Source organism: Lactuca serriola, chromosome 5 (genome assembly GCF_051521515.1).
Source record: "Lactuca serriola cultivar US96UC23 chromosome 5, Lser_US96UC23_V15, whole genome shotgun sequence".
Taxonomy (NCBI): Eukaryota; Viridiplantae; Streptophyta; class Magnoliopsida; order Asterales; family Asteraceae; genus Lactuca; species Lactuca serriola.
This window is the reverse complement of record NC_136412.1, coordinates 196,617,458-196,644,438: the sequence shown is the minus strand read 5'-3', so window position 1 is coordinate 196,644,438 and position 26,981 is coordinate 196,617,458. Positions and strand designations below refer to the sequence as shown.

Here is a 26,981-nt window from a genome sequence, read left to right as displayed (position 1 = left end):
AATGGATACTCTTACATTGATTGGGATTCAAAACATAAGGTGCTGCATGATTCCTAAATTTATTCCTATACAAGCCGCTTCCTAAATTCCAATCCTACTTACCAACATATCAACCTTATCACCACAAGATAGTTTATCAATCTCAATGGATTTAGCACAATATGAATCTCGATATCATATGCCTTTTAGAAAATTGCTTAATCAACGAATCATCCCTAAAATAATGAAAACTACTATATATGGGGGTTGACTTGGACTTGTAATTTTTTTACCAACCTTACATGCATGTTCCCTATAAAAGATCATTGTGTTTTAGGCAAAAGAATTAGGTACAATTTCTGCTATTGATTCTTTGTCACATTTACACAGCCCTATCCATATCAATATATAATTTCCGAACATCATATACTCCTCATAATAGTAGTTTTATGCAAACTCTTGCAGTAGCTAGGTTCTTATTCCTGGAATCACTAAACTCACAACAAGAATATATATATATATATATATATATATATATATATATATATATATATATATATATATATATATATAATATTTGGCAAGTGAGCATGAGCTTTAAGCTATAAACATTACATGTAAAAAGATAGTAATTTATACAATGTACACGAAGACAGAAAATTGAAATGTTTATAATACATATCAAGCTGGAGATTTCTTCCTAATTACATTATTGAGGTATTCTCCAAGAGCCCAAATTGGAAATATGTTCCTATAAGACGAGTAACTTATCATACAGTTTTTATTAAACACCCCTATAATTTCCTGAAAAATAAAACAATTATATTAAAGTACAATAAACAAGAACTCTAATTATTGAACTTGGTTATTACATGTGTATGAAGTTAATTACCTGCTGTAGAAAATCTCCATTGTCCATTTGGTGATCAATAAGTACTTTTGCAGCACGATGGAGCGGGATTTGATTTCTTTTGTCCTAATCACCATATGAATAATGTAGACTTAAATGCAAGAAATAACAATGTACTTTCAATTATATGTTTGTTATAACAATCTAGTTTCATTTCTTCCTATTTCAACATTGTAATTTAAATAATCTACCCGATTATGACAATACCATCCAAATACAAAACAAATTTTACTTATTATCCATAGAATTTTCAAAGTACACAGTCGTAATGGTTTTTTTTGAAGTACAATGCTTTTAACTCGATAGATTTCTCAAAGTAGAATATCTTACTAAGAAAAACTTTGAAAATATAATGCTGTAATAGAAAGAAATGTAAGTAACATGCTATAATAAACAAATAAATGAAAGTACATTGCTATTTTCCACATTTATGATGCGTAATAACCTACTTGTTTGGCTTCTAAGAGAGCTAGCAAAGCCCATGAAGTGTTTGTTATGTGGGATTTATTCCCAACGAGATTTGTGTATGTCTTTTGTTGGCAAGAAGTGTAGCTTTCTCCCCAACCACCAGAATAAAGTTGCTTGGAGATTAAGAAAGCACAAGCCTTTCTAATGCTAAGACTAGTTTCGTATGTCTTACCACCTGCAACCAATCCTTTTATACCAAACCATGTTCCATAAGTGTAGCAAATTGCCCATGATCCGTACCTATATCTTATGCAACCCCATTAGAACTAAAGGAGAGAGAGAGAGAGAACTAAAGGAGAGAGAGAGGGAGGGAGAGAGGAATAACCATGAGCCATCGGGCAGTTGCAAGCTCTCAATAAATGTTATGGCTTTGTCAATGCACACTTCTATTTGATCCCTACGGTGACTTGGATAGAGTTTTGTAAAGGATCTTAGGCCTTGCACTACAGCGGATGTACACTCCACATACCTAAATTACAAATATCTTTCAGATAAGGAACATTTAACACAGAGAACATCCAAAATTTATAAGGTAAAGTGTAGCAGGCAGGTGGGCTTACTGGTAATCAATCATGATATCTCCAAATGTTTCAGCTGGATTAATCACCTATAGTATACACATATAAACAATCTTCAATTTTCGAAGATTTATATACCCAAAAAGATTTGTGATTTTTACATATACTAACCTCTAACCATGCATAGGACCTCTTGAGCTCATACGAGGAGAATCCGCCGTTTCCATTCTAAAACAGGAAGATCATTGACATAAAAGACATATATTAAGGCCATCCCCAATGGGAGTTGTATAAAAGTTTAATAGAATAAATTTGATTATAATCTAGATGAGAGAGAAGGTAGATTTGGCCATTCAATTGTTCAATAGAATTATACTGCAAATTTATGAGTTTTTTAAAAATTAAAGTATTCTCTCTCTTACTTTGCATTTCATACAATTCTCCATGGGTTTAATCCAATGGGGATAGCCTAATAAGTGTGGTAGTTTGATTTTACTATGAACAATGGTTCCCTCTCAGTTGTTGAAAAAAGGTGTATTATCCTAAAACTTAGAAAAAATCAAAATAATTTATAATTGTTTGGGACAAACAGGTGCGCTCGCTTCCTCCAATTTCGGTATAGACGTATAGTTAACAAGAATATGCTTATAAATATTTTGGTATACAACTATACGATTAAAAAACAACATATCCATAGAAGAAAAATTGGAGTTAATTTATAATTTCGTTCCCTCACAAATTTATTGGCTTTCCTACATAAATTACCTGGAGAGTTAGTAGCAAATGAACAGCATCATATAAACATTCTGGTGCTATTGCTTCTCCAACTATGTCATATGGCATTTGTGATAGCATCACCACCGCCTGCCATTAATCATCATCGTCAATTTCATTAATTTCATCACCATCACCCAGATGCAATAATATAATGAAAGTTATAGTGATTGTTTCCTATTTACTTAATGGACTTAATACATTAAGCCCTTCATCCGAACATATATATAAAAGTTCGTTTCATATTCATTAGATACATTATTGAAAGTTGCATTCTATTGTTGGGATTTAACTCTACTTCTAGAAAACAACAAAAACATCGGGGAATCCATGTTGTGATAGTACTAGAAGGTTTGATCAATACGCAAAAATCAAGCAACACATACCTTTAAAGCTTCAGCAGTGCAATCTGATACAGGCCAACCATTATCTGGAGTAGAAAATGGCCATCCACCCAGTGATATGTGACGATACCATGACTGAATATTACCTGAACTATTTTTTCTAACCTTCACATAAACAACAGTATAATGATCACCACCTATATATCTGTGTTCAAGTGTAAGATAAATTTTTTAGTGAGGTAATTAAGGTTGATATACTTGTGAGTTTTTAATGAAGTCGTGTGCTTTTTGAAGCATGGAGCCATATTCATCTACGAGATTGGTTGCTAATATTGCTTGAGCCGCAAAAACAGCATCCCACAATTGTGATCCGTTGTATCCCTGAGATCTCATAAGTTTAAGGGTTTCAAAGATGGTCTTTGAAGTTGATAAAAAAATGGAGTGACTCAAAAATAACCTGCATCTTCATTCCATCTTCAGCTATCCAAAGATAGTCTTTGATCCTACAGAGGTGCAGTTTATTTAAAGGCGACTTTGGATCCTCCACCCAACAACATAACATGTTGAGCACCTGTTTTCTCGTTTCATATGAGTTATATACTGGGTTCAAATTCAATAAACATCAAGAAAATTAACATTGAGCAAACTGGAAAGTACTGAACATGCCAAGAGGAGTTGCAAAAGCACCTAAATTTACTTAATACTAGTAAAAAGCATTTAGATTTTCAAACAATTTTCATCCACAGACGAATTTGCCAATGTAATTATAGATTTAGTTATTGTATTTCAAATGATGTTTTCTCTAGATTTCTACAGAAAGCTTCTACACCATCAAAAGACTAGTCATTTAATAAATGATTTTCCCATGGAAAATGATATCCTCATTAATCAAACACATATACATAAGTACATGGTTAATCTAAATGTTTTTTGTGTCTGTAAATCATAATATACATACACTAATTGTTGAAGATCAAATTGTTGCGTCTGTCTTTGAGAATCTGTATTTGCGAGTTTCGTTGTTCTGCGAGAGGTTTTGTATTTTACTTTCGTCTATAGTTATGTTTCGTATATTCTTGTAATCTTTAGTTATGAAGTAACTGAACCTCGCATATGCTTCTCCTTAGTAAACTTACACGTGTTGTAGCATGAACACGCATATATCATGCTGTAATCTCCAGGAATCTTTTTTTGTTAAAATTTGGTGACTTACTATGCTCCACATGTCATCTCATAATAGGATGATTTGTCGTATCTATCTTCCCATGTAAATATATATAGGGGTGTGACCTTAGGATTAATGTGTGTGCACAAAAACGTTATTACTTGCGTTAAAATCCTCTATTCCCTGCTCATATTCTTCTATGAAATTGGAGCTTGTTGAAGTAAAAGTAGTATTGAAAAGTTATTCATCATTCCGCAACATATTTTCCATATTATATTGATTGTTTTTGTGTTCCAACACTAACATTACGTTTTATCGGGATGAATGGTCAGAACGTTCAAATTGGACCAAAACTTGTGAAAGAGACTAAGAGAGATGTAGGAAGCCCTTCGGTGAAGGTATCAAGCAACGTACTTAGTTTTCTAGTGTTGGACAAGGTTGGTTGGAAGATAAATGGTGTTGACGTTATCACAAAATACAAATGTAAAGGAATCGAGATTGCTCTATTGAGATAACAGCAAATTGTTTATTTGTCATTATCCTTATATCATATTTATCAGTTTTAAAATGTGGTGATGCCTATACTCAACATCCGTTGGGTGATGCTAAATTATAGGAGTAGTCTCAAGGTGGAAGAAAGAAATGACGAATTTTAGGATACAATCCTCGGGTCACCATGTCGTGGTGATGAGGTCATCACTTAACGAGTGTGGCCCATCCCCAAGGAGTACAAACAATCATAGTATGATGTTTACTTATTTAATAAATGCATTGTATTGCTATGGAGAAAAAAAGTATGTTGTTATTACAGATAAAATATAAATGTATTGTTTATCTTGGTAAAAAGAGTATAGTACGTTGATATTATGGATAGACAATAAAGTATATGGCTATTCAATACAAAAATTCAAAAGTTGTTGCTATTATGGATAAAAAGTAAGGTACATTGCTAATATAGATAAAAATAAAGTATGTTGCTCTTATGAATGAATATATAGGTATTTTGTTATTATGTATACAAAACTGTAAGTACATCCCCATATTGGTGCAAGCTTGTGAATTATCGGAACACACTAACATAATCTACCATCTTCTTCTCTAGTTCTCTAGATATGTACAATGTACGTGACATTTTCTGAAATTTTTTTTCTCTATATGCTTCTAATATATTCCTCTCTGTAGATGTTTCTATGAATATTCTAAAACTATCTTCCAACAACTTTTCAAGATATGTTATACTGTTTTTATGGAATTTTAGGCTAGGTAATTAACATTATAACATAGCTAGGTGGTCGGATGCTAATTGGACAGAATCACGTTTACTTTCCATAGAAAACCAATCAAAATGTTTTGGAACATTTTTATAGGATGTTTATATACTCGGTCCATTTTTATGCAAGAAAATTTCATGCTAACAGGATACAGATCATTGAGGTATGTGTACCTTATTAACAGGTCCAATGCAAATATAATGCGTGTTCTCATCCTCATGATGAATATGTTGCATCACAGTGTTTAATGCTTTTTTTCTGAGCTTTGCGAAGGGCCATTGCATCAGAAGAGGTTCAACAATCTTGTTCAAACCACACCATAAAAGGTCTTGTATTATGGGATGAGGGTAATACAAATCTTCCTGAAACAGCAAAACCGATAACCCATAAATCTCTACTTCGTGACAACATCCATAAATCCGAACTATCTTTGACCAAGCAAAACTAAATTACCTTAGCACATTGATTTCTAGATAAGTCCCAATTAACTTGGTAATAAAGTGTCTTGTACAACTCTCTTCTTAATGATAAAACAATCGAACTGATTGGTCCCACAAACCGTTTACCATATAAATATGACATTGGCAAATATACCATCCTTGTGTGGCACCACATTCTTCCTATATCATCAAATCGAAAAAATGCTACACTAATAACCACTCATAACCTAAGCATGAGATGATAAAAAGAATCAAAATTAGAAGAACCTGGGTGTAAAGGAAGAAAGTAAGGGAGGAGCCAGATTTCTGGTGGCAAAGGATTATTACCCCTCCATTCATATACCCCAAGCACCTAACATATGCATATAGTAAAGGTGAGTCTTGATCACAACATGAACATATGACAACGAGTCTTGAACCCACAATGAGTCAAAAAACTGAATACAAAACAATTACATGTATATTTGTACAGAAGTAAACAACTATTGGCATTTATGAACAAAAATGTTGATGGGGTTGAGCCTTACAGAGAGCCATAATTTTCCCCATGAGGGTATGTGTGTGGCACTACCATGATCAAGAATCCATGTTCTTGCTTTAGTCATGGCTCCATTTTCACCACCATCCATTTTTTCTCCAAGCAATCTTAGACTCACATAGTTCAAGGCTGTAGAAAACATGGTGCTATGCCCTTCAATGTGTAAACCCCATCCCCCATCAATATTCTATAAGAAATCATGTTTGGGTCAGTTTTCCTATTTTTAGTTGACCACGTCTATGAGTCCAAGTATGTCCAATAATTTGACAAGTCAATGACTCTTAATCATTTCAGTAGTTACATTGTCCACATGTATATGCCAATTTATTGTTAATATAGTGCTTCCTTAGAGGAAACAAGAAAAACTAATTAAGCATCAAAGTTGTTAATATAAAATAACAATTAATAATGCAGGTAATAGCAAATTGGGAATGAAGAGTTAATTGCTATAAATAAGATGTAACGGAAAGGTCCCCCTTGCTCAAATGGTCAATGTTCATGTTTAGTGATGGAAAAAGAGTGTAAATGTAGGATTAGAGGGTTAAAGAAAGATGTATTTTTTGGAACAACCCACATAAAAGATTTTGCATTCTTTTATATGGAATAAATACAAAGTTTCTTGTTTACCTGATGATTATAAAGATACCGACGGATTTCCTTTTGGTGTTCTATGGACAATACGATGTCTTTCATCCCCATGACATGCAATCCAATGATCTGTGATACAACTTAAAGCTTGGTTAATTAACATTCATTTTTACTATATAAACAACTAAAATGTAATGGTGACTTACAAATCAATATTTGTATTCGATAAATTTGAATTCACATTTGCATGTGATTGTCATTACGCTATTTTGAACTTGAATATAGTGACAGATTCAATTCAGTTGATATACTAGTATGCGACTAATTTTGTTAAGCTCAATCTATACAAGTACTACTAATTGTTATTTCAAATACAAAATGATGTAACCAAATATTCATTTTCATATTAGAATTACTTTCTCAAATAAGAGGTCATGAGTTCAAGTCCAGTAGGAGACATAGATGGTCTTTAGACGTAGATTAGTTTGCCGGTTCTATATATATATATATATATATATATATATATATATATATATATATATATATATATATATATATATAAGTTCAAATAAAAACTGTAAATAATGTGAGAACGTAAAAATACTATGTTTATGTTATTATTCTGTAATGAATGTTGTATATGTTTATTGTTGAAGTAATTTTAATATGAATATTAACGTTTGGTTATTCATATATTCATTAGAATGTTATTATTCTATTATAAATTTATCTATATGCATTTTTGTTGTAAATTCTAATTTTAGTTTTAACCTGCGACAATTCATTTATTCATTGCTGAATAATGGCATAAAGTTGTGGATATAAAATTCATTTTATATATATATATATATATATATATATATATATATATATATATATATATATATATATATATATATATATATATATATATATAGGGACAAAACGTAAATCTTGAAAATATATTCTAAATCACGCGTTTGTGACCCAAGTACGCTCCATACGCACCCCCTCCCCCTGTTGACAATTGTATCGTCTTTATTTGCTAAGAGATTATTATTTTTCCGTCATTTTCGTTTTTTGACCATAATTTTTTGAAAAAAAAATCTAAAAAACCAAAGTTATTAAACTTTAATTATCTATAAAATGGGCATAATCATTAAAACTTGGAAAAAAATTATTTTTTTAATTTTAATTTTTTTTATAAAAAAAATCCAGAAAAATAATTTAATTTTTTTTTTTAATTTTTAATTTTTTTATATGAACAAATGATTATTAATATATGAATATGGAGGCGGTGGGTTGTGGCAAAAGTTGGCGGTGGGGGTGGAAGTGGTGGTGGCGGCGATGGTGGCGGTGGTTAGTTGCGGAATGTAGGTGGTGGTGGCGAGGTGGTGATGGTTAGTGACGGAATGTAGGTGGTGGATTATAATATGAATATACTTACATTTATATTCGTATATGAATATTACCCATCTTCCGTCGCGTCGGTACGATAGATTGTTTTGCGGCACAAATAGATGATTAACTGAGAATAATTTTTGTAGTGGTGTTAATCATGATGACGAATGTGGAATATGAAATGATTTAGTAAATCGTTCAAGAATCATGAACACGAAGAACACAAGAGTAAATAAATCTGGGTTTAAGCTCTCATTAGTTTAGAAAGAGTACAAGTGGGTTTTAAATAATTATCTTTCTAAACTAACTCTGATAAAGTTTTTCCTTACATAAAATGAGTGTCACTCCCTTTCTTATAAAAGAAAAACACCTCATTACACACATACAAAGGAGTAAGCAGACATGACATCCAAGAACGACTTTGCACCCTAACATCCCCCCCCCCTCTCAAAATTAGGATTGAATGTCCCGATTTCAATATCCAACGAGCTTGCGCGATCAAGACCAACTCTCCCTCGAAGTAAACCGGTCTTCAAATCCAAAAATGAATACCCGAGATGGTATGAATACCCACTCTACATTCTCCACCTTTTTATAATCAAAAAGCGATTATAAAACTCACTGAGGTTGAGAAGAGTCCGAGAAATAAACTTCACAAATCTCCCCCTCAATGTGTACCAAAAATGAAACGGCGAAAAAATTGCATGAAAAAACAATCACAGGAAAGTCATGAAAATTTTCCAAATTTTGTGAAAATTTCCAATTTTTGTGAAAATTTTCAACTTTTTGGTGAGAGTTGAAAGAATTTTGAAAATCCGGGTAAAAATTGCCAATATCAGATTTCTACAGGGACCACTTGCGCCAAAAATAGTCTCAGATGCAAAACTTTACTCTAATTGTGAAATTGGACATAAACTGGTAATTCGCATTAGCTGCAAAAGCCTGTTTAAAAAATATTCCATTTTCTCAGAATTTTCAGCCCATTTGCGAAATTGGGTAAATTCTGCCAAATCTTCGAAACTTCTGGGATTTGAAATTATAATCCTTCATTTTTCACAATATTTGTCCCCATTTCAAAGTTGGGTAATTTTTGACATTTCTTAGAAATTCCAGGGATTCGAACTAAAAACTTTTGTTTCTTCTCCAATTCACTTCGAAATCATATACCATTAGGGACATCGAACATCTCAAGTTGATACACATAACAAGTCCTTCGAAATCAAACCATCCAAGTCATTACTCTCATTTCGAAATCAAAACATCACAATCTAAACCTTCTATTTCGAACAGTCCATTTTGAACCTTGAAGATCAACCCTTCGAAACAATACTCGGCTCCAAACCATGACCTAGTTTTGAAGTCTTCAAATCAACACTTGACATCGAATACATATCCTTCGCTTTCAGTCACTCAACCTCGACATCAGGTTATGACCATCGACCTTAAACCTTCAATTTTACACATCGATGCTCAACTCCAAATAATCAATCCAAAACAACTTTCGTACTCGACTCAAAGCTCTCGTTCTCCATTAACTGACATCAAAATAGATACCATATAAAGAACATCGACATAACCATCAATACCTTATAAGCCTTCGATTTCCAATCCTTCAACCATTCAATATCCAACACATGATTCGAACACACAGCCTTCACTTTCAGTAAATGACTCTCGACATCAGGTAAGGACCTCCAAAATCAGTTACTAGTTCCCATCTTCTCATCATAATCAAAATTCAATTAAAAAAATGAGACCCTCAACCCGTTGAAATTGAGTCTAATTTGATATCAGATATGAAAGAACAAGATCAATCAAACTAATTTTGACTCCAAAAAGTCAACTACAAATCGATTTTGTCAAATTGTTTGATTCATCAAACATACATTTGACTCCAATAACATCTACCATCTTACCATTTGATTTCAACTCAAATAAACTATCAACAACAATTTCGATTTTCAATTCCAAACAACATCAGTCTTCCGACTGCTTCTACTCGAGACGAGCGACTCTTGACTCAAAACAAATTTTTTTCGACTATCATACAAGAACGTCAAAATCCAGATAGAAAAGTGCACATTCGAAATCACAATACTTAACTTTAATAGAGTTTTGATAAAGAACAAGTAAATTGAATCAACGCTTTACAGTCATTTGTTCAAACTCCGACTTCATTGATTTTGAATGAAATTGATATATTGAACACCGATATTTACGAATGGACTGTGGATTGGACTGATTGAATTAAAGATGAACAGTAATCATCATTGATTTGGGCTTACGAATCGATAACCAACGGATCGACATTGGATTGGGCTTCGAAATAGTTAGATGAACCGTAACAATTCGAAATTGAGCAACAAAAATTAATTTCAAAAAGAAATTTTTTTTATGAGATTATGATTTTGATTTTTGGATTGATCTAAACAAAAAAAATAATTAGATCAACAATGAGGTTGAAACGGAATAGATCCAACGAATCATAAGATAAAAATGAAAAATGAAACGCACAAATCGAAATTAAAATTGAATTTTGATAGAACCTGGATCGATCTTCATCAGATCATCAAAAAGCAAGAACGTTTTGGAATCCATTTGAGAATGTGAGAAATATTCTTGATAACTCTTTTTCTATTTGTAATACACGAATCAATCATCGATGATCTTGGTTCTTTTGTTGGAACAAGAAAATCACCAATTTGAACATTGTACCACCCACGATGCATGTTGTACAACTCGTTCTTCGTGTTCTTCAACGATCTGACACCATCTTCATAAGAACCATCAACACTTTTGGGCTTTGAATTCAAATTCATTGCAACATTTGGTGATTGTTGCTTTGGAACCCAAATTTGCATCATAGATTTCGGTTTCTTAATAACATTTGAAGATTTTTGAGAATTATTTCTCATCTTTTTGCATCTTGAAGATTTGATTTCAAGAACAACTTCAACTTTACAAGTTTGAATCAAATCTTTTGGAGTTTGATATTTATGAATTTCTTGGATTGATGGTTTTCGATAAGGAATCATTCATTCAAACGAATCACAAGAACACAAAATATCATCGGTTTGAACTCCAATTGAGCAAAAAACTTTTTCTTCTTCATGAAATCAACTTATATTCCTTTTTCTTGAACATCAAGAACATCATGAACATGATGAACTTCTTCAAGAACATCTGGGTAAAATGCAAGACCATTATCACCATGTACACATTCATCAAGACGAATTTCTTCAATCACTTCATCATCTTTATTCTTCTTCCTTCTTTCATGATAAGTTGTTACCAAATGATTAAGCAACACCTTATGATGATCATGATCAAGAGGATAACCATAGAACTTTCCACATTCACATTTCTTATTAGAAATGAGTTAATTTTGTTTGAAATATCCGGTTACAAAATAGATGAGAATTCCTTTAAAACTGGATGACCATGGATAAGCATCCACAACCCAATCTTCATGAATTGTTTTTTCCACTTTGAACAATCGATTTGAACTTAGGTTTTTCTAGAGAGAGAAACTGATTTTGAATGAGTTTCTAGAGTGGGAAAGCAAAAATCACTTGAATTTTAGTGGATAAAATCGAATTATGAATTGAATCAAGGAACAATTCGATTTCTAGAATCCAAAAACTCTCTAAAACAAGAAAATCAAATAACAATGAAGAATCACCAAATTAAAAATGTCATCATCGATCAATTCTTGAAAGATTCAAGAACACCTGCTCTAATACCAATTGTAGTGGTGTTAATCATGATGACGAATACGGAAGATGAAATTATTTAGTGAATCATACAACTTCTTCCTTACATTAAAAAATGTCACTCGCTTCCTTATTAAGGAAAGACAACTCATTACACACACATGATATCCAAAAGTGATTTTGCACCCTAACAATTTCTCATTCTCAACCTTTATTTTTGCACCCTAACAATTTCTCATTCTCAACCTTTATTTTTGCACCCTAACAATTTTCTCATTCTCAACCTTTATTTTTTTAGTCACGTGACTTACTCACTCACTCACTCTCTGTGTGTGTGTTTGTGTGTGTGGTGTGTGTGTATATATATATATATATATATATATATATTATCTTTTTGTATGAAAGATTGTGTTATTTTATTGTAATATTATTGTATTCTTTCTATTTGATAGAAAATATTTTTTTTATTGAATTTTTTGAGTTTAAAAGTATTATCTTAATGTACTATATGTCTAACGTATGGTTTTCTCTTATTATAATTGACTGTATTTTTTAATAATATATGATATTATCTTATTGTTATTTACTATACTCTTTATATATGGTGGAAGTTATTTTTTACCATAATCTTAAATATTATCTATTTCTGAGAGAAGATATCTTCCGTTTGAATACAATTGTTTTGTTTTGTCATTTTCTGATTGAGGTTTTGATATTATATCAACACAAAATTATATGTCAATAATATAACGGGAAAATAACACATAACAGGAAAATAACACTCATCGCAAGACATAGAAAATACATGTACGTGGTACGACTGTTATTTTTTGTTCAAAATAATGCCATAAAGTACTTGTTATTGATGCCAAAATATAAATGTTTTTTTGTTTATTGCCCGCTACATGTCAAGATTATTGATTAAAATCTTAAATGTGTAAGCGATTGCTACTTTCTTGTCATTTTCCATAAATAATAATAATTATTTTTTTTTCATTTTATGTTAAAAAAAGTAATAATGCTTTATTGTTAATAAGCTTAAAATATAAAACTTTGATGACGATTTTATATTTTAATATATATAATGATGGGAGTTTTTATTCAATGGAATTGCCATAAATATAAGTTCACTTATAAAATAATGATTATTTTATAACTATTAACTGATTTATTGGTTTCCTAATTGCGGTTTTTATATGTATTAAGTATAATTTACAATAAATTCCTATCTTCATTCATAAATCATATATATAACCATTGAGATACATGTTTTTGTTGGTCATATATTTCTGCACATATTTTTATTTAGAATCGAATATAATGGTTGGTTTATCTATATTTTTAGTTTAAATATTCTAAAATAACAAAATACTATTTGTATTAAAAAATAATAAACGTGGAAAAGTGAGTATTTATTAAAAATAATAGTGCGAAAGGTTGCATATGAAAATAAGATGACGATGATTGATATGATATGAAAGAGTTGAAACCGAACCCTCAAGCAAATATATATATATATATATATATATATATATATATATATATATATATATATATATATATATATATTTGCTTGAGGGTTCGGTTTCAACTCTTTCATATATATCAAATATATATATATATATATATATATATATATATATATATATATATATATATATATATATATATATATATAAAATTGCTTGAGGGTTCAGGTTTCAACTTTTTCATATCATATCAATCATCGTCATCTTACTTTCATATTCAACCTTTCGCACTATTTTTTTTAATAAAATGAGAACACATAAAAGGTCGAGAACGCGAGAACAAATCTGGACCATCTAATTTTTAAGATGTGTGGCTATAATTAATTGTTATTTTTTTTAATTATTAATACATTTAAATTTTAATTTTTAAATTAAAGAAAATTAAAAAGGGTATTAAGGTAAATAAACATTACCCTAATTTTGTAAACCCCTATAATTACTCTTATAATTACTCTTGCCTCTCTATTTGGTTGCCCTAATTTCCTACGGCATACAATCAGCACCTCAAAGGCGTCACTTGACGGGACCGGAGAAAACAAAGAATCGAAAGCAGCAAGATCGATGAAAGACGTAGGAAGGAAGTGAAGGCAATCGGCGACGTATGTGGTCGGCCGTCGTGATGGCGAGGGGAGCATCTACAGGGTCAACGAGGCTGAAGAGGAGGAAAGGAGTTCCCCTTTTCATCTTATGATCATAATTTCATTAAAACCATGTCAATCGATCATCACAATCATACTCTGTATCTCGACATCATTCATGGCAATTGTAACTGGTTCTGATCCCAATTCAATTATCGGCGTGGGAATCAACTGGGGTACCATGACCAGCCACCAGTTGTCGGCTGATAAGGTGGTGGAAATAATGAGAGAGAATGGGTTCAAGAAGGTGAAGCTCTTTGAAGCAGAAAAAAGGATCATGGAAGCGCTAATTGGATGAGAGACTGAGGTGATGGTAGCAATCCCTAATTTCATGCTGTTGGATATGAGTCAAGATCCAAGCTACGTTGATTATTAGGTTGATGCTAATATTACTACTTATGCTTATCCTGGTGGTGTTGATATCAAGTAAGCAACAACAATTTTATGGTTTCTCCTGTTGAAATAATTCCAATTTCGTGTTGAAACACCTTCAATTTCATGATTACAGTTCGTTTTTTCGCGCTCTAGTTCTTCCTGACTGTTTGCTGGTGTAAATGTTTAGTTTTTTCATTCGAGGGTAAGTTCGTAATTTCACGTTGATTCTTTCGTTAATTTTAGGTATGTTGCAGTCGGAAACGAGCCATTCCTCAAAGCATACAATGCTACGTATCTCCAAATCACATTACCGACGTTAAAAAATGTCCAAAATGCCCTTACCCGGGCTGGTTTCGGGAACCTAATCGGTTTTTACATTGCAATATCTACAAAAAGCTAATCGTTTTTTTTTTAACTTAGAACCAGTTTCTGGTCATGCTTTGAAATAATATCAGGTGATATGGAAATGCCTCACTATGATTTTCTTTGAATTTGAATGATTTTGAAGTATTCTATTTTATGATTAATCATTTTCTTGTCACTTCTTCTCAGTTGTTTCTTAATTGATATAAAGATTTAGGGGAATCAAACAATTTTAGAACCAAAAGTAATTTATACTATGATATCAATTTATGATTAGAAGTTTATTCATTTTTTGTTAATCATATATATATATATATATATATATATATATATATATATATATATATATATATATATATATATATATATATATATTACATGAATATAATTACAAGTATATGAATTCATATGTATTTTTTTTTGTTCATGTCTCATATTAATTTATGATTAGATGTGTATTCATATGTGATATATTAATGTATGAATATAATTACAATTATAGGAATTCATATGTATTTTTTATTTTGTTCATGTCTCTTCATTTATAATTTGACATCATCTGTGTTTTTCTAAATCTTTTTCATTTAATTGATTGTTAATTGTATTTATTTCTTTATTCGAAAGTGTGTAGAGGAAATTGAGATACATCTACAAACGGGATGTTGGAGTGCTAATATACAACCAAACAATACAAAATGGCAAAGATATCGTCTTATTCATTTACGATTATATAATAATAGTTAATTGTTTTTATTCAAATTTTTGTTTATGTTGTATTCATATGTGATTATAGAAAACTAAATATGTATTACATTGTAACTTTTTGTGTTACTATTATTTATGAATAGATGTATAATCTAGATATATATCTGATATGTTTTTATTTATTTATGATTATAGTTGTATTGTATTTTTTCTCTATAAATTGTGTTATATTCGTTTACTAGTTGTGAGACTCGTATGTTATACGTGTTTAGTAAAAAAAAATATATATGAATATTTAAACAAAAATTTATTTAAATTTGAAATTTTAGATTTGAAATTTAAAATTTGAATTTAAAAGAAAACGTATTAAATACAATATATAAGTACTAATATTGTAAATTATTGACTATTTTTAATTAAGGCAATTAGTAATTGGTGTGTAAATTTGATTGTTAATTAAGAAAAGATAAAAAACGAGAAAATGACAAATGGAAAAAAAATTTATTCAAAAATACCAAAAAATGACATGTGTTCAAATTAATGTAAGAGTGATAAGTGGCAAAAAAACCTTCATTTATTAGAGAAGATTATTACAACTTAATTCGTCTATTCATTCACGATTACAACGGATTCATATATTATTACAAATATGTTTTATTTTTGTATGATTACACATATTGGTTGAAATGATAAATTCATTAATTTTTTTTGATATACTGGTAAAAAAATAAAAAAAAAGTTTTTTAATCATGGTAAATTTATTTTAATAATCTATTTGATAAAAAATAGATTAATTGTTCTCGCGTTCTTAACATTTTAGGTGTTCTCATTTGATATTCTCTCTCTCTCTCTCTCTCTCTCTATATATATATATATATATATATATATATATATATATATATATATATATATATATATATATATATATATATATAACCACTAAACTCAAATAAATTCTTTTCCATGGTCACCATTATGTTTATAGATGAAAACCAATATTTTAAGGTATGTAAAGCGTAAAATTGAGTAAATGTCAAGTCTTAAAAATATTTTTAAAGATTGATTTAAGGTGACTAGAGTCGGAGCCAAGACTAGAGGGGTAGCCAAGATTTAAGAAATAAGGGACAAGAGCTTTGCATCATAATAATATATTAAAACATAATGTTATATACAAATAAAATAATATGTATATAATTTTAAAAGAAAAAAATCACAAAAAATTAAAAAAATTGTCTCCAACAACCTAAATCTTTATAAGTATAGCCAAAAACAATTTGTTAATTAAAAATTAACATCCTCAAAGAATAAAAGTAACTATAAATGACAATATTATATCATAATAATATATTAAAACATAATGTTATATACGAATAAAGTAATAGGTCCATAATTTAAAAAAAAAATAACAAAGATTTAAAAAATTGTCTCCATCAACCTAAATCTTCAACAATATAGTTGGAAATAATTTATTAACTTAACGAATAAAAACAACTATGAATTTTCTTGAACTCTTGATGAATAATCAACTAACAAACATCATTTATAAACAAATGGCTACTTACTAATTGAAATTATTATCAATTATAAATTATTAAAAAACTAGATGTAATAAAAATTAAAAATTATCTTGATTAATTACCATTGCAGTAGCAAAAGCAAGAAACCAATCTTCAAACTCCTCAATTAAGAGGGATATCGCATATGTATATTTGTGGCTAGGTTTAATTCTAAACTCCATAGCGGTGGTTATACACTTATGCCAATTAAATTAAAAAATAAGATATTAGGCTTTTTGTGGTTATAATTTATTAGATTAACAAATCATAAAGAGGCTTATCAATTTAGACACTTTATATTATTATATAGGCTTATAAATTAGAGGCTTCGAGTATATATATCAAAATAATATTTGTATTGGAGGGTGACCTTGATCTATACATAAATAAAAAATCCCATAATTGTAAATTTATATCAAACATATTAAATTTTTAGAAATAATATATCTAACACCTTAACAAAAATTTAACATAACCTCAGTATTTTCATACCCGATCTAGAAAAAAGCAGCAATGGTTTTATCGTCAAAAAAATTAATCACGTACTACTGGTTTTTGTATTATTTTTTTTCTACAAGGAGGCATTATATATAGAATTAGATGGCTTACGATGGTCGCTGTCTAACAAATAAACAAATAGTTTTGTAACGAAACTACAAATTGGATTTGCGAAAATATAATTCATACCAGGCCAGGAAGGAGAAACAAAGGACCACCATAATCAGCAGGCCAACTCCCGTCCTCACCTTGAAGACTTGCGTAAAACTTCAACGCTTTCTTCAACGTCTTTATCACAATTTCATCTTCATCATCATCCAGTCCTCCTTCAAGTATATGAGATGTTTCTGTTTCACCACGATTCTTGCTTGCAAACTGAATTCTATTTGTTACACGAGTGCTTGAAATCATAATTATATGATAATCCAATCGTCCATAATTACCTGGAATCTCATCAGAAGATCAGAACTGTGCTTCACATTTAACCTGTTTCTGGTGAACTCTTCATGCATGCTCTCGATTTGAGATCGTTCTTCAGGTGTTCCTGCATGTGGATCGAATTCCCAAAATTGCCTACCGATATGATGATTTACGCTTCTGACTCCTGGATGATCATCATCGCCTTTTGATAGCTGAAGCTTCCACATTATTTTCTTCACTTTTTGATCACTCAGAGATCTGCAATACAAGTGAGAATGAATATCTGAATCCATGAAGGTTATGTTTGGAGATACAAGTTGTTATTGTGCTACTCATGGTTTCGAAAAAGATTAGTGTAACAACTCGTCTCACAGTGAATGAGAAGTTATTTGGATTTATCGGAACAGTATTTCCTCGATGATTCTGTTGTATTCTACTCTTGGGTTTCTAGTAGAGGCAAACCGTTTAAGACAAACTGATAAAATTTGATTCAAATGTCGATCCCCATTAATTTATGTTATTATGTAACCTTTATACAAACTGTATATTTTCTTATCAGTTTGGTTTAATAAATTAGTTGTTCATAATTAAACACAACTTTATCCATAAATTTGAAGTATTTTAATCCTAACATACATGATTTTCAAAAAAATAAAATATTTAACTTATATGGATTTCGAAAAACGATAAGATCCAACAAAAATCTTAAATTCTTTTATATGACATAATTCTCATGAAAAACGATTATTACATATATATAATTTATGGTAACATGTAACTTACATTTTCAAAGACTTGTGCACAATGGCGCGGTGGGAGCATTCGATGGTAATCCGTTGATAAAAGGGATTGCCAACTTTTATAGACGTAGTATGCAAGTCTCAATTGGCTTAGTACATTAAATAAGAGTAAATTAAGTACTATGTACAATCGATGCCAAATTGCCAATAATGAATTTGATTCTTTTTGCTTTTGATTCATTTGTTTATGTTAAATAATCACTACGCAAATTGACAAGTTTCATGACATATTTTATTGGTATTGAGAGCGTTACAATATTTTTGTATCCAATTGACCTAAATTGTAAAAGAGAAAGACAAGATACAAACAATAAATACTCTTAATCAACTATAGATGATTGACAAAATGACTCTCTCTCTCTCTCTCACTCAAGTGTGTGTGTATATATATATATATATATATATATATATATATATATATATATATATATATATATATATATATATATATATTAATTAGGGTTGTAAACGAGCCGAGCCGAGCCGAACCGGATCCTGACCAACCATTAGCCTTAAAATGAAGCTCGAGCTCGACTCGTGAACAATTTAGTGGGCTCGCGAGCCTAATCGAGCCTCTATGTGTGTGTGTGTGTGTGTATATATATATATATATATATATATATATATATATATATATATATATATATATATTAGGGTTGTAAACGAGCCGAGCCGAGCCGGATCCTGACCAACCATTAGCCTTAAAATGAAGCTTGAGCTCGACTCGTGAACAATTTAGTGGGCCCGCGAGCCTAATTGAGCCTCTATGTGTGTGTGTGTGTGTGTATATATATATACATATATATATATATATATATATATATATATATATATATATATATAGGCTCATTTAAGCTTGTTTAGGCTCGCGAACCCATTAATTGAAGCTCGGCTCGAGCTCGTTTAATAAACGAGCCTCATGTTTAGGCAGGTTACTGATCAAGAAGACCAATTGATGAAATAAAAATAAAAAATAAGAACAATTTTGGAGCATATTTAGGCAGGTTACTGATCAAGAAACTTAATTGCAAATTAGCATGAAAAAGTTTCTAAAGATTTTGAAGAAAGATACCAAACTTACATGGTCCCGCTCCAAAATGCATGTTGCGCCACGATTTAAATCAATTCTAAGATGTTATAAATAGACACCTAATTTCATCTAGAAGATATATAGAGACATGAAGAAAGAGGAGACACCATAAAAGTTATCTTAAAATAAGGTATCGGAAGGAGAAGATCTGAAGCAAGGAGCCTTATAAAGGAATATTTGGTTTGTTGTATATTAGTTTTAGTATACCATTGCTTATCGTTTTAGTTTTGTTTATGTAACGTCCCAAATTTCAACACAACATTTTCAATTTTAAAATCCAAATAAAACATTCCATACAACCATAAAGAGTGATCATCCAATGTTTTAATAATAAAAATTATAGTATTAAGTCATAATGTGGAACATCCAAAAATAAATAAGCATATGTAATGCAATCAGTCTGGGCCTTTCCCTTTGCTACCAGAAGCAACTAAAATATTTAAGCTTAAACTGTAAGCACAACGCTTAGTGAGTTCTCTAAGATACCACAAACCATACTATAATGGGTCTAACCTAACAATTATGTTTCAATCATGTGGACCTAGCCCAGAAGGTCCAACCCAACGAGACCAAACCAACAAGAATTCAAACATGCCTGACCTAATGGTTTTAGCCCCATAAACATATAAGCATACAAACAAGGGTCATAAAGACAACAAGTATAGCCTACCACCCCATGTCCTAAAGTATAGTGATAAGACTCGTTTGAATCAAAAGCTTAACGGCTGTAACACCATGAATTTCAAAATAATTTTTCGCATAATATAAAAACATTTTCATTTAATTTTCATAAAACATCAAGTTTAAAACTCCAATCCATATCATACAAAATCCCAAGATCACATATCATAAAAATCCCATGCGTGTGTACAGATCAAGCCGACGCCTTCCCACGGTCATCACTAGTACCTGAAACAAACAACACTAACACTGTAAGCACAAAGCTTAGTGAGTTCCCCAAAATACCACACATAACACATATTAGCCACTCGAGGCTATAACTCTGTGGGTCCGTAGACCCTACTCTGTGAACCCACTAGTTCTAACTCTGGGAACCTTCCGGTTCCAACTCTATAAACATGCACAACATAAATCACATAGAAATAATGCAGTACAAAACATAACATACATATAGCATACAAATACTCTGTCACATAAATCTGATTACCTACTCAAGGTAAAGTATAGTGAGAAGACTCACCTCACGTATCTCGATAACTCGCAAATCCCGGAAATCACTCACGCTCGATCCTCCGAGCTATAATCCTCCTATAACACAATATACCTCTAATTAACATTTTCTCAACTAAGGCTGACTACCCCCATCAAGTCAACACTGGTCAACTCTGGTCAACGGTCAACGGTCAACTTTGACCGGACTCGGCGAGTGCACTAGAGCGACTCGGCGAGTCTATATGTGTTCACTGACTCCCTAGGATCCTCTTTTGACACGTCGAGTACTCCACTGACTCGACAAGTTCCACCTGGCATGAATCGTGGGGCCACCACGACTCAACTCGCCGAGTCTCAAGAACAACTCGGCGAGTTCCAGCTCGACTCAGTCCACCTGTCAACCCTCTCTAACTCTCCCTGACTCACTGAGTCAACCCTTAACTCGGCAAGACCACTCGCTGAGTGGTTAAGGACAATCTTCATGCTACTCGCCGAGTCTGTTCTTCGGACTCGGCGAGTCCATGCCATGCATCAACTCAATCTCGCTTCTGAGGTCAGATCCGCTCCAACAACTCATAGATCTGGCCCTCCCAAGCACATTCATCACGTAAAGTCACAGTCTTGGCTACCATGCAACGCCTACAAGGCTTCTTTTGAAGAAATGACCTCTAAAATGGCAACCTAAGTCTCCAACTCAAAAGGAAAGGCATAAAGCATGGCATTTGGGACTCTCTGGACCTACTAAGGTCCAGATCTAGGTACCATATCCCCATGGGACCTCTCACAATCCAAATACAAGGCAAACAAGGCATGAAGAAACCCTAGATTTGACCATATCAAGAAAAACACGAGAATAAGCTCTGAATGTTACCTCAAATAGCTTCTTCTGCCGAAATGGGAGTAGATCCAAGCTCCCCAACTCTTCTAGTTTGGCCTTTCTCTTCCTTCCTTGCAATTACACACAAAAATGGTGAATAATGGCCTCTTATCTCACTCACAAGAACTCTCAGCTGCTCTGGTGCTCACAAGGTCGAAGGTAGCCGCAATGGAGGGGTTTAAGGTCCTTTAAATAGGGCTCAAGGCTGGGAAATTAGGGTTTCATTAAACAGCACGGACTCGCCGAGTCCATTCCTTGGACTCGCCGAGTCCAGGCGCGAACCCGCGTCCAAATCCGCGATCACACTCGGCGAGTCTAGGCTCCAACTCGCCGAGTCTCCTCACAAATTAACAAAATAAATAAATGAATAATACCTGGGAATCCGGGCTATTACAACGGCAACACTCTAAGTCATGCAGAGTTAGATACACGAACCAATTATAATAAACAAAGGTCATACCCCAGTTTTAAAGTCAATCTAGTCAAAAAGTCAATGGTCCATGGTGAACTCTTGCTGACCACTGGCCGTGCCGCGGTTGTTTAATGACAAAACAATTGCGAGGCTTCCCATCCCACCGTGTGAGATCCTCAAATTTCTCGGCCAGAAAAGACCAATTTAGTTTATGCTTTTAAAATAAAATCAGAGTAATCTTTCAAAAGGTGTTGCGGAATTTGTCCCCAAAACAAAATATGATAAAAATTTATCAAAGCATTTCTTATTACCCCACCCTATCGATCCTTACAACGACACGATCTATACTCTCAGATCTAAAATTTACCTCTTTACCTAATCCATACTCCCGGATCTAAAATTTACCTTTTTACCTAATCCATACTCCCGGATCGGGTATGTCTGATCCATATTCCCGGATCAATAACTGTGTCGATTCCATACTCTCGGACTAGGGACAATTAACTATGTCTTAATCCATGCTCCCAGATTATTAACAATTAACTTATGTCTTAATACATACTCCTAGATTAATAACAATTAACTTATGTCTTAATCCATACTCTCGGATTAATAACAAATAACTATGTCTTAATCCATACTCCCGGATTAATAACAAATAACTATGTCTTAATCCATACTCTCGGATTAATAACAAATAACTATGTCTTAATCCATACTCCCGGATTAAGAACAAATAACTATGTCTTAATCCATACTCCCAGATTAATAACAAATAACTATGTCCTATCCATACGCTCGAAAAACACATACATGTTACGAGCCTGTTAACGTTCCACTGGAATGTCTAGAAAAGTCCATGGTCGTCATCTATATTCCACTAGATGACTGGAACATTGTCAACATCGAGACCTCTCATCATTTTGCTTCATCACATATCAACTATTTCATCTACCCATGTTATACCCAACATATTTGTAGATAAAAATACATATACTGTTTAAAACATGTATAAAACATTCATTCAACATCCATTTTAAATAAACAAACAACATATATACACATAACACGTATTTTATATAAAATACTTCATATCTATGTGTAAGATGAAAGTGACTATACACTCACTTGATAAGACGATGATTAGACAAAACTTCGTCCCTTAAAACAATCTTTTTCGATGAAAGTGACTATACTCTCACTTGATAAGACGGTGGTTCGCGCTTCATAGCTTTGATAGCAGTCTCTGAGTAAGTCTCTCTTGGAGTGGAAGAGTAAGAGGATATCATCTTGTCAAGCTTCTCGTTAAGATCCTTTAAATGTCATTTCGTTACAGGAGCATCATCATCATCATCATCATCATCATCGCTCTGAACTCTGTAGGGGCTATAGTAGAAGGAATCAAACTCAACATCCGATCCACCGAGAATGGTGTCAGATTCGTTTGAGTTAGGTGGAAAAAGCGGTTTAGAGTTAATGGGGGTTTCGGTTCCTAAAGTAGGTGCCCCCGTATCAGATACGTTAACACGAACTTGAGGTTCGGTTGTAGTTGTGGTGGTGGTGGTAATTTTGGTGAATAAGGGGGTTGGTATTGGTATAGAAATTGCCGTTAGAGAGGAGATTGGAGGAGGGCATGGAGCAATTGTGATAGGAATAGAGCGAGTAGGAGAGGAAGGATGTGAGTGTTGGTTACCCTGATGAGTCGGTGAAGGTGGAGGCGAAGCTCCTCAGAGCGAACCCTCATCTTGAGAATCTTCACTATCACTTAACTCTTGTTCGGGTATATGGTCAAAGGGAACATATTCTGAATCACTTGAAGACTGAACCTTTGGCTTGTGCACCTTCTTCTTGATCTTTCACTTCTTTGGAGCGGAAGGAGCTGCTTGTTCTGACTTTCACTTTTTAGGCATATCAGCTTTAGACGATGGTCCTTCCTTCTCGCCTTTTTGTTGATCAACCTTATTTCCTCGTTTCGCTGGTTTATCAGCTGCATCCAACGATCTTTGCATTTAAGGGGTTAGCTGCCTCGGACCCGTAGGAGGAAGCTTCTTGTATTCCTGGATAACCTTGATTTCCCCAGAAACGCATTGATACATCGACTCAGGGATCGAACCAATAAATGGATACTTGGTTGGGTCGGCTACTATGATTTTCGTCGTGTGAAATGTGGCAATTAAGGACAGTAAAGTCCGCCATTATCGGAATGTGAAACTTCTCCATTGCCCATTGAGTAACAGTGGTCCAAAACATGCCACATGAAATCTCATAATGAAGAGAAGCCGGATTTAGGCTTTGTACCAGTTGAATCCAGAGAATAGACTCATAGTCCATGTTGATTCCATATTAGAGATCATAGAGAATTTTCATAAACGATTTGCTTGCCCCATATAACCCTGCATCCTTTTCTGATAAGCCCTTGAAGAGAAGGGTGAATAAACCATTCCATTGCGGAGAAAGACATGACTTCTTAAATTTTGTCACAATAGAAAGAAGATCATTTTACCCCATATCGTAAACCATGGTGAAAAGCTGAGTCATGGTGATTGAATCAGAGTTCGTCATGGAGTCGTTGATGACCAGCCCTAGCAACGAACAAAACCTAGCCTTTGAAATCGAAGTCTTCAGATTGAAAATCTCAAAGAAATCCTCTCCTTGGCTTTATTGTATAATGCCATTGACTATACTTGAGAAAGGAGAGACATCGGGACACACTCCACCTTGGTTAGGGCAATCAAAAGTGGTGAATATTTGAGGCATTCAACCATCTGAAGCATGTAATGATTGTACTGAAAAGGAGAGAGTTCGATGATTAGGTTTTGATTAGGCTTGATAGTGAGTAGCGATTACTGTGCCCTTTGTTCTTGAATGGGTGATGAGTTTGCCATTGATGAAGCTTGTAAAGAACTAAAAGCGATGTGAGAGAGCCTTTTATACGATTACCATGAGAGAGAAAATTCCGGAGTGATGATTGCCCGATCCTCTGAAGCGACGCCTGAAAAAGCGCGATTTGACAACTATTTCCCTTAATAGTGTGTCAGGCGGCGTGATCTTAGGTAGCCGTTTCGAATTCACGCGCCCTTTTTCAACCTTATCCTTTCACCTTCTCTTTAATTTTTTAACAGTTCAAATTCCCTTTGAAATTTTAACTCACCCTTTCGCTTCATACATATTGAATAGCCTTCGCTCCCAACATATTGTACCATCACATCATATTGAACCAAACTGTATATATGAGAAATAGCCATTAGTACCACGATCAAGACTTGTGGAAAATCATAAAGATCTTCATGCAAGACTGTTCCAAAGAAAAAGAAATAAAACGAATTATTTGTGGGATATAAGTGATGTCAATTAAGACACGAAACAATGGATCCCAGGCACGAATCTCTTCTTTCAAAGTCAAGAGAGACTTAGAAGTGTCTGTGTGGTTTTCCATTAAAATACGATCAAATGCTTATTAAGAAGCATTGAAAGGCATCTTTTTAGTATAAGGCTATTAGGGCGGCTTTCGCTTCAACCACACTACAAAGCTTGATATAAGACTGAAAGTTGGATGAAGTACTTGTGAGACCGATGTAGCCTATAAAACAAGTAGGCGTGAACATTTTTCAGTGACTTGGTGACATTGTGGAAATCTCAAAAACAAAAATAAACTAGATCTTTTGGGTAGAAAATTCTTGGTATTAGACAATTTCATAAAGATCGCTAAAAAATAAGAAGAGATTTCTTGGTACCTCCCACTAAAGTGGTTTCTTTAATACTTGGGTGAAAACTAGAACGTTTGATTGTTCACTGTAAATTCATTTTAGGTGTTGGATTTTGGGTTTCGCTTAGCACATGGTGAAACAAAACTAAGATCATTAACAAAGATGTTGTGTAACCGTAAACCTCAGTGGTAAATTCTGAGAGTCTCAAGGGTTACAAGCATGAAATGAAATATGATGGAGAAAAGTGTCGAGGTGCTTAGAGAACTGAAAGTACCTCTGCTATGTGAAAGTGACCAAGCAGATAACTCTTGACTCAATATGAGAAAAGTAAGGTAGCTCGTGACTTAAGTGTTTTTATCAGCCTGATTGGGAAGAATCGATTTGTATATATCGAATCAGTAAGGTTTCACTTGATGTCTTTGAGGCTTTGGACAACATACTGCAACACGCTTCTAGGGTATAAAAAAAGTTAAAAAATAAAAATAAGAAGTTAAAAAATAAAACTAAGCAAAAAAAAAAAAAACAGAAAAGAAAATATTTTTGAATTTTTTGAATTTTTCTGAAAAGAAATAAAAACAGAAAAGAAAATATTTTTGAATTTTATGAATTTTTATGAAAAAAGAAATAAAAATAGAAAAGAAAATATTTTTGGATTTGATGATTTTTTTGAAAAGAAATAAAAACAGAAAAGAAAATATTTTTGGAATTTATGAAAAGAAATGAAAAACATAAAATTAATTGAGAAAAGAT

At 32.5% G+C, this 26,981-nt stretch overlaps 1 protein-coding gene across 2 annotated transcripts; it reads right to left on the bottom strand.

Moving 5' to 3' along the window:
- Positions 1-563: 563 nt before the first annotated feature.
- LOC145053450 (cycloartenol Synthase-like) lies at positions 564-19,041 on the bottom strand. 2 transcript variants are annotated; one of them, XM_079001499.1, is made up of 18 exons: positions 18,956-19,041; positions 18,196-18,430; positions 17,942-18,127; positions 7,035-7,124; positions 6,397-6,594; positions 6,137-6,221; positions 5,883-6,049; positions 5,603-5,791; positions 3,451-3,564; positions 3,252-3,374; positions 3,036-3,158; positions 2,641-2,739; positions 2,047-2,103; positions 1,918-1,964; positions 1,683-1,826; positions 1,339-1,597; positions 872-955; positions 564-783 (listed from the first exon to the last, which is right to left on the bottom strand). In XM_079001499.1, the coding sequence occupies exons 2-18, from the start codon at positions 18,397-18,399 to the stop codon at positions 661-663; spliced, it is 2,292 nt and encodes a 763-aa protein (XP_078857625.1). In that variant the 5' UTR covers positions 18,400-18,430; positions 18,956-19,041; the 3' UTR covers positions 564-660. The 2 variants fall into 2 exon arrangements, with proteins under 2 accessions (XP_078857625.1, XP_078857626.1); XM_079001500.1 differs by lacking the exons at positions 564-783; positions 872-955; positions 1,339-1,597 and having other exon boundaries at positions 1,702-1,841.
- Positions 19,042-26,981: the final 7,940 nt, after the last annotated feature.